Source organism: Spea bombifrons, chromosome 13 (assembly GCF_027358695.1).
Source record: "Spea bombifrons isolate aSpeBom1 chromosome 13, aSpeBom1.2.pri, whole genome shotgun sequence".
Classification (NCBI taxonomy): domain Eukaryota; kingdom Metazoa; phylum Chordata; class Amphibia; order Anura; family Pelobatidae; genus Spea; species Spea bombifrons.
Window position 1 is genome coordinate 1305512 of NC_071099.1, and position 10007 is coordinate 1315518.

A 10007-nucleotide genomic window follows, 5' to 3' on the forward strand; every position below is an offset into this window, starting at 1 on the left:
CTCATGGATCTTTGGTCCAGTTTGCTCCGACATGCAATTTTCTTACATTCTTTATCAAATCACATAATTATAGCAGTTCTACTAACTCCTCAAATCCACTTGCATAATATGGGAATATAAAATGGAAAATGTGCAGCATTTTCTGCCAACAGATATTTTCTTTCAAATGTAAACTGTGTGTGTATATTATAATGTTACTGAGGAGCCATTTTCTAGAAGACCACAGTTGAGGTAGCATGAGTTTTGTTATACCAGAACTTAGACAAAGAGGTTGGACAAAAACTAATTATCTGTATGTGTAATAATGTTTAGGACAGCCATCATCTCCCATACATAACTAAACAAGGGACATTTCACAAAAGGACAAATGCCTTCTGTGATCTACTTATGCAGAAAATAATCACTGTGGTTTCAGACATTAAGGGGAAAAAAGATTCTAAAGAGATACATAAGCTCCACATATGATTTGGGTGCATTTTTTATCACCAAAAAGACTCAAGGCTTACCGCAAACTGAAGGACAGGGTTAGAGCGTGTCATTTTAAAAAAAAAAAATTTTTTATACATTTATCTCTACGACCTTCTGCACAAACATACAGCAGCTTTCTTGGGTAAATTCAGAGTTGCTTCTCCTCTTTTCCTCTCCCTATTTCTGAAAACCTAAACCATAACCAACTAAATTAGAACATTCATAAATGCCACAAGTGAGTAGTTGTCACGTTGCTCTACTTCCTAATACTAGCCTGGGGAGTGTAACATTGCTTTTGTACCAGCCTGACAAATATATAAGGGTCAAAGATCAGTTAGCAAGAAGCTTGTTGACTTCCATATAGCGCTGCCCACATAGGAATTCATAAGATCAACGCAAGGCGCTAAGAACCTTGTGGAGTACTGGAGGCAGGTGAGGTGCTCAGACCCTGGCCCAGCTCACACAGCCTGTGCGCAAGTCAAGCAGATGCCCCCTCTACAGCCATCTCTGTGTACATCAAGAAGAAGGACACCACAAGGACCCACAGGTGGGGGTGGGGAGGGCAGCACTTATGCTCCTGCCCTCCCCCTGCCTGTCAGGCATCACACTGAACTTGAACCTCTCTTAGTCTAGCGTTGTGGGATGACCTGAGAGAATAAACAATAGAGAACCTTGTAGAAAACCCACATAGGGAACAAGGCACTTTGTTTTCCTCCTGAATACTGTGGTTACCCAACAACTAACTGCTACCAGGCTCGCTTTGCTTTTTGCTGGATTCTTTTCATTCTTCTTGACCATCTTTACCCCATACATAAAACATATAAAGCAGGAGCTGTCAGCCCACTGCAGTTAGAGGATAGGAAGAGACAGCAAGTAGAAGTTCTGTGTAACTCCTGCTCTCCTGTGTTCTCATACAGTCACTTTATTATTCTTTTGACAATAAGCATGGCTTAAGCTGTTCTAAAATAAAACAGGAGATCAGATTCCATCAAATTATAACCTTCTGAGCATCTCTTAAGACCATAGGTGCAAGGGCTGCAAACAGCCGGCATATTTTGGATATCCCAACTAAAAACAAAGTAGACCTGCATTTCTGGTTATCACTGCTTGAATTAATACATTTCATACTTCAAACATTCTATGTTTAAATTTAATTTTCATAAATAACATTGTACGCCACTCTGCTGGTGCAATTTAAGCAACAAAAAAAAGTCTGAATGTTCAGAAATCCTAGTTTTGTGGCATTGGACATGTGAAGCAGCAGCATCAACAATAATGTCTGATTTTATAGGCTACCTATTTGTGTTAATAATCCACCCCAAAACGTTATAATCATTATTTGGGGGGCTGAGACTCTGCAAACACAAAATGATACATGAGAAGCAGCAAGAATAAGCTGCTCCTCTGTACAAACCACAGATACCCATGTGTTGGGGTGTACAAAATAGCTGACATGACAAGTTACACTTTATTGCTGTGGGTGAAGCCAACGTTAACCCCTTTGCTACCAGAATAAACCTGAAAACGTATATACAGAGGGGATCTCTTTCATTTAAAACATTGTGGGATGCTGCTAGGGTAGGCATCTATGTTACATTTACCGCCAATACTGTGGTCTCCAACACAAAACCGTGGCTCGTGTTTCAGGTTTTAAGCTTGTACAAACAACAATCGCATCAAAATGAAAACAGTAACTACTTGCATAATTTTCAGGTCTGTGGCATGGTTATATCTGGGCAAAGGAGGGCAACAGGATCCACTACAAAGCCTGCCTTGGCAAATTATGGCTTAACCATCTTCAAGGCCTCATATCTTAAATTCCCGTGCCACATGTCCCTATAACCCCACTTATTTCAAAAGCGCTTGCTTGAATTGTTGGAAGCGGATGGAAAAGGTGATGATAGATGAGGTCGTACTCCAGATGCCGCCTCCTCATGCCTTTTGCAGATGCCAGTTTTCAGTCCTCAGCTAAGAGGCATTGTCTGTAATCACTCGTTTTCGTTGAAATCTCCAAAGCTATACATATACATTTAGACATACATGTATTTATATTTTTTTAGATAGTTATACTGTATTTCCCACCCTCTCTAAATTTATCTGTAAAGCATCCTGATGGCCTATTTTCTGTAATGATGTAATCAAAAGATGATTTGATGACCATACTGTATTCTTCATCAAGCGCACCCGGATCCGATATACGCAGGAAACAAGCACAATTCTAATGGGGGTAATGTTCGTAAAAGGTCAGAAGGGAGAAATCAAATCCTCTTCTGGAGGGGCATTGTTTTTTCCACATCCAGATTACAATCCTGAACAAAGTGTGTGGTGTCAAGCTCCATCAAACAGGTTTTCCCATCCCTCCTCCAGCACCTCACATAGATTCATTTCATAATCTTTATATATATATTAAACTTATATATTATAAAAAAGAGAGGTGTCAGGAGGGGGCTCGAAGCTCTTTTCCATCATATCCCCCTTTTTAATCTCTCAAGGAAGGGGAAAAAAGAACAAAAAACAAAGAAGCCTCTTGTTTATAAAATAAAAATAAAAGACTAAAAAGGAAAAAAAAAATCAGTTCACAAAACATGAGGGGAGAGAGGCAAAGAGGAGGAGGCCCTGCTTTTAACAGCCTCCCCTACTGCGCTCCTGTCCAGTCTTATCTCTGCCCATCCATGGCAGTCATGGCTTTCTGAGGGCCCCCTGCAGGCTGGGAACTGGGGGGCCATGCTGGTTGAGGATGATGGTGGTGGTGGTGGAGGTGTGTGGTAGGAGAGGCCGGAGGAAGCCAGACTGGCTGCTGCCCTGGGGGTGAGGAGGCCCAGTAGGGGTTAAAGTTGCCAGGAGGAGAGCAAGCGTTGGAAGCAGCTGGGCTGCTGTTCTGCAGACTCTCTGAGGTGCGTAGTTTAGAAAACATCGCCAGTGCATCTGGGAAGTTGGGCGGAGTGGCTGGTGTGTTACTTGGGGTACACATCTGAAACAAAATAAACACAAATAATACTATAGAGAGGAACACACGTGCGATCAAAACCCTTAACTGCCTGTAAACATAAGAGCCTGAAGCTTATACCCGAAGTATCTATCTACGGCTCATTTAACGAGACCTACTTCTGGATAATGAACAATTTTTAATGGTCGCTATAAAACTGTATTGAAAATAAATTGTTAACCTCCCCTCCCCTGCATGCCATGTGCTGCTAGATCAATGAGCCGTCCATCTAACATCCAGAGATTATGAAGTCCCTTCGCTTGCGCAGCTTATAGTTTGAAACACAAGAAACTATAGCCTGTGCTTTCATGTCAACCTTTGCCAGCGTTTTGGAGATTTTTAGTCTACAAATAATAGACTATTTCACCCAAGCAAAGCTCGAGGTCTGAGGCTTTTGGTGAGAAGAGCTGCATATGTAATGACTTCCCCCGTGAACACACCACCCTTCTCCTCACCCTGCCTTCTGCGGCAGCTAAAGCTTTAATAAGACAAAAAAAAATAGAGAAGTAACTTAATGAGGAGGAATAATAATAAAAAATCCTGTCAACAGGAAGCCATGGTGTATACAAGCAACACACACAATGTGTTATCTACTTCAGGAAGGTAGAAAGTATGAATAAGCCTGTTTATCCGTTGGACATGGCGACTAGACATTACGAAATGTAACCGAATAAAACCACTATCCCAACAAAGGGGGCCAAAAAAAAACCCAAAATATTTTCTGATCCCTTCCAACAATTTAATGCAATGGATTCTTTAAATCTATGAAAAGCACCGTATGGGTTAAGAATATAACTGTAGGAACCGGGGAAGTGACACATATGTATTATGGTTTAGTAGATGTATCAGCGTACATTTTATGGCTCTATACACTAAATAATGGTGCTTATATAAAACAACACAAAACAAGAAAAAACAAAGCAAATGTGAGACACGCTTTATACTAGTTATGCTAAAAGCTGTGAAGGTGACATTTTCTCTTTAATCATTAACATGAAAAATCTGCAGTATTTAACCACGCGTTATAAAGGCCGAAAACAGCCCTTCTCACAGCCGCGGGGTTAATGAGATTTCCTCTCGCACCACAATTCACCATTTACTAAAACTTTTTCCTTCAACTTCATTAATATCTGGCATCGCTCCTATACGTCGTTACGTTTACTTTTATTTATTTATTTATTTATTTTTATTACTTTTTAAACACTAAGCAAGATTTTGCACTTTTTGCCAACCAAGTCCTCCTAAGAATAGGTTTTTTTTTTTTTTTAATTATTTTGTTTTTTTTTAAACCAGGCAGGCTGGTTTAATGGGTCTTGCCAATAATATCCTAAGGGGCACCACCGGCACATAAATCCTTCTGCCATCTTATAGGAATCTCTACGGGTGACATTTCAAGTTGAATTTGTCCGGCACTAGCAGACGTTTGTTGTATTGAAATCCTAGATAGGAATGATAGATATAACTTTTGCTATAAACACCTTCGGTAATGAGTAACCTAAACTAGAAAACATACCCCTTTCACACACATTTGAATACTAAAAGTAGAACTAAATGAAACTTGGAAGTTTGTTGCAGATTTTGGATTACATTTCTGTAAAATAATGTGAATGAAATGCAAAAGGTGGAATTAAAAAAGGTCAACGACTGTACAGTCTGGCAAGCAAGGCCCCTCCACACCTCTCGTAGGCTAAAGCCAGAGGGGGATTGATTTGCCGAATACCCCAAAAAGCTAAAGGATCCCATTTAAAACGATCCAGCAGAGCCAAAAATGTTACTGCCGTTAGAAACGAGTCGAGATCCCCGTTACTGGACAACTTTGTTTTTCCCCCTGACTGCGAAGGTGCAAAGGCCGGTTCAAACGACTGATGTAAACAGCAGCAACGGGAGTTTCAAAGGTCAATAGCCAGGGGGGAGCCCGCTATCGCCAAATCTCCTCCGGTCAGCCATTCGCATACATCACAGGCCTGCGCAGTCACAGAAAAAAGCAATAGCTTCGTTTAGGGCTTAAACGAGATTAACAACAGCCGGTAAATAAGAGTGAAGGCCCAGAGTAAGCCGGTCAGAGGACCAGTCTGTGTTTACGTTTAGTCTTTCAATCCGAACGACGAGCAAATAATGTGATTTAATCTCATTTATACATTAGAGAACGTCCATGAGCCAAGCGCACACGAAGGGCACATATAGAATCCCGGTTGAATATGGCCGTTAACTCATTATGGTGTAAATGTATTCTCAGCCATTTCTGCACATCCAGGCCACGCTGCACCCCCCTCACACCCGCACAGTTTCCTGGAAGCCATTTTGTTGTGGTTGTTGCACACTCAGCCCCTGCTGTGTTTACATGCTGCCGGGGCGGCCCTGCAGTGTCACACGCTCACCGGGCTCTTATACATTCCTTCCAGCGGGGACAGCTAGTTCAGACATGTGCACACCCAGGAAAAAGCCGTATTAACCCCCAGCATGCTGCGCATTCTGCGTACTCACCATGTGCGGGTGATGCTGGGCGCTGGGGACGTTGGATTCTTGAAAAAAAGTGCTGAGAGCCGTCTGAATACAAAGAGACAAACATGGAGGGTCAGTCGGCTTACAGCAAACACACCTGGAAACAGTGTTTACGGTGCAAACAGAAACATCTTGTGAACACACTAGGCGAGCGAGCAGTGTACACAGACACGAGGGCACACAGGAACCCACATTAACCCTAAAAAGCCTGCGTTCTAAAGCAATTCATTTTAACAAAGATGCTGCTATGCGGTGGGCATCATATAAAGGAAGCCATCTGGTTGTGAATTCATGTTAAAATCTACTTGTAATTTGACCGGCTCGCTAATAGAGCACCTTTACCCGTACACAGGGGGGGCGCAGCTTGTATGAACGCAACATGAGGTATTCAATAGCCAGATACATGGACATATTGCACTTACGCAGGGCTGTATAAACACAGGGAACATGTGTTGAACCGCTTACATATATGGAGCATTTTACATACACTTAGCTGTGCGTATAATGAGTACGCTACATATACATTCCACGCTGCTGTTACAGCTCGCTCTGTGTACACGTTGTGCAATCCATACACGCAGTAATAGATAGGACTCGGGGGCAGTACGGGAAGCTCGGCTTCAAACAATGAGTACTGCCCCTGGAGATGGGGGTGGGGGTATTAGTAAAAGTTTCTCATATTATACCCCCATATTCCACCAGCAGCAGAAACACAAAACATTCCACATGGGGCTTCTGTGGCTCGTTTTTTTTTTTTTTTTTGTGCGGCAAAAGGAGGCGGAGATCAAACTGACAACAATAACAATGGAACATTAACCCATTCAGTGTCTGGGAGTCACACTGCAGGATTTCGTAATAAAAGCATGTGACACCGCCAGGGGAATAGAGTATGACTGGAACATATAAAAAGAACAGCTTCCTGTTTATATTACGAAATGCCAATGACTGTTTAATGCATAAGAATATGTAATAATAAATATTAAAGCGCACACGCCAATTGAGCGCTATTTACATCAAGCAAAAGTGAAATATTCAGTCTAAGGGAGCTCTAGACCATTCACCTTTTGTAACCAGAAAATACCTTCAAGGCGATGCGATATATTTGGGGAGAGCTGTAAATGTGTATACGGATTGTAAGAAGCACTACGTAAATTGTTGGCGCTATGTAAATATAAATAACGATGATATCCGTACAGAAAGCCAATCTTGGCGTTTTGGCTTGCGTACGATACATGCGTACATACGTATCGCTATTTTTAGCATTTGTTTCTTAGGGCAAAGATGTGTTCAGATAGCCGTGTACAGATAAGGGCCCCTTTATTTCTATATCCAGTGTGCTGGTTTCCATTAAACTGGCCATACATGTCTGCCCTCCTGGGGGGGGGGTCTTGTTTTATGTCAGGCTCAGAGCAAGCTGTAAGTATACATGGGAGATAAAATTACTGTGTTTATAAATAGACACGTGGGCTTCATACCAACCCCCACCTCCTCCCCGGGCTCAACAAACAGGTTTAACACCCCAAACCGCACTCCCCCTGCCCACAATAACTACACTGCACACCAGAAATACAAACACAAAGATTGTATCGCAACAATATTGAACACAACAAAGGGGCCTAACACACTGATCCTATAGATAATATTCCTAAGGAAGACTAGGAGACCAGCGGCTGACGTGCAAGAGACAAGTACAAGTGCGTGTAGAAATAGAATGCGTTTCAGGCTGATAATATATTGTGTATATTCTGTGCCTATATATAAACATATATACACATACATACATACACGCATTAGTGACTCAGTACAGCATACACACAAAGAACATGATTGTGCAAATCTAGCAATGTCATTACTTAATCGTATATATTGGTATTCCTATGCGTTTGGTGTGAAAATGCATTGAAACAATGATTCAACCTACAGGATTAGGTTTTGATGGGGGATGGGCGTGTGTTTATATTATTGTATGACATCATATAATTCAGGGCTGTGGAACAATGAGGCTGTAAGCAGCAAAATGTGACCTGAATACATTGGAAATTCTCATTGAAATATAATTTTTTCTGTGTGTTTAAGATGCACGCTTCCTGCCCTTTTATGTATAATAAAGAATTATCACACATCCAATAGAATATCTGATTTCAGCAATAACAGACTGCAAGCTCTTAGGGCCAATGTCAGCCTCTCAGCATTTGCTGCTGTGCATCGATTACTTGTATCCGGCATGTATCCATAATTCAACGTTACAAATAATGATGACACTTTCTATTTATACATACAACACGCTCTAAACTGGTGTATATGTGGCGTGTGCGAATAGCACATGGGACATATTCATGTATTATCTATAAATATACAGGGATCGGGGGACCCATCTCTTTAAAGACCACGAGCATACACCCGATATAGATAGATATATATATATATATATTATACAGACATAAATATTATGTACACACACATTTTATATTATATATATATATATATATATATATATATATATATACACACACACACACACACACACATAAATATAGCACACAGATTTTAAGCACGTGCAGTCTATGCAGGCGTGTAATGCTATACAGCATAGCGCTGCGGTACATGGTGGCGCTATACAAATCAATAAATAATAATAGAGAATCCCACGGCATGTGCGTTAAACGCGTGCATCCCCTCACCTCAAACTGCCAGTGCGCCGCCTGCAGTAACTGCTTCGCCTGGTCCGACGCGCACCCGGCCGCCAACACGAACTGATTAATCATCACTTGGTGCCGCAACTCCTCCATGTTCACCGACATCCCGGGCGCCGCTCCACACTCCCCACCCGGCCTCCTCGCTATGTCTTCCTTCAGTGAAACCGGCACGTCACCCACAACAAGGCGGAGCCCGGCCCTACACTGTGCACCCTCACTGGCTCGTATAGCCGTCGGTCACGCTCACTACACTCCAAGACTTCCAACTGTATTGGCTCGCCAGCTTGTTTTGGGTTCCTGTGGGCTGTGATTGGAAGATATTTTCTTCCCGCCCCCTCTGATGTTTTGGATCGCGTTCGTTGGCTATTCGTCTGTGTTGACGACCGCAGACATAAGCTTCCTGTTCCCCGATTGGCCGATGCGATCAATCTAGGTTTGAAGGACTTGCTGATTGGGTTTTCTTCGATAGTTTGAACGCGAGTCTCCGAGGCTTACCATTATCTGATTGGTTACTAAGTACCCGTATGTAACAACAGGGAAATGTGGCCAAGTTCATTGAGGACTTTGTGAGGGGAAGAGACAGAGGCCCGGGAGTGTTGTGTGTGCGGATCAGCCTGCCACTAAAGCATCGATTAATCTATTGTTCCTAATTTAATACAGTGTCTTATTTTTATTATAATATAGCCAGGCTTTTGTGAAAAAAGTAAATATCGCAGTATTTATGGTATTTCGAATAGTTTATTAAATTACAAAACAGTCATTTGGCCCCTCTGCTCCCTGATGCCCCTCTTTATATTTTTCAAGCTGTTAAGGGGGTATGAGCGCGTCCGAAAGTCACCATAGCATGTTTATAAATCCTATAGATTTCTATTAATCGCTTAAACAGTCACGCCCCCTGTCCACGCCTTTTACCTCTCACCCCGAATAAAACAGCCTTAAAATGTGGCAATGTCCATGGAGAGAGGGAATCTGGGAATTTGCTGATGTGGTCGGTTTTAGGGAGATATAGGCACTTAGGAGGCCCCTGCAAGACTGAATGGGACTGCATGGTCTGACATCATAAACATACATACATATATGTGTGTATACATGTATGCAAATGTTATGAAGATTGGGTAGTAAAAACGGGCCATTGTGAGATTAGTCTCATATTGCAGTAGTAACCGTACAAGTGAACTCTCTGGGTTTTACCCAGAGTCACCGGATAGAACTCTACTTGTTACCCAGAGTCACCGGATAGAACTCTACTTGTTACCTAGAGTCACCGGATAGAGCTCTACTTGTTACCTAGAGTCACCGGATAGAACTCTACTTGTTACCTAGAGTCACCGGATAGATCTCTACTTGTTACCTAG

At 42.1% G+C, this 10007-nt stretch overlaps 1 protein-coding gene across 1 annotated transcript; it reads right to left on the minus strand.

Moving 5' to 3' along the window:
• Positions 1–1317: 1317 nt before the first annotated feature.
• On the minus strand, positions 1318–8829 carry UBALD2 (UBA like domain containing 2). Its single transcript, XM_053452968.1, has 3 exons — positions 8638–8829; positions 5939–6001; positions 1318–3439 (listed from the first exon to the last, which is right to left on the minus strand). Exons 1-3 carry the CDS (start codon positions 8755–8757, stop codon positions 3125–3127), a joined length of 498 nt encoding a protein of 165 aa, XP_053308943.1. The 5' UTR covers positions 8758–8829; the 3' UTR covers positions 1318–3124.
• Positions 8830–10007: the final 1178 nt, after the last annotated feature.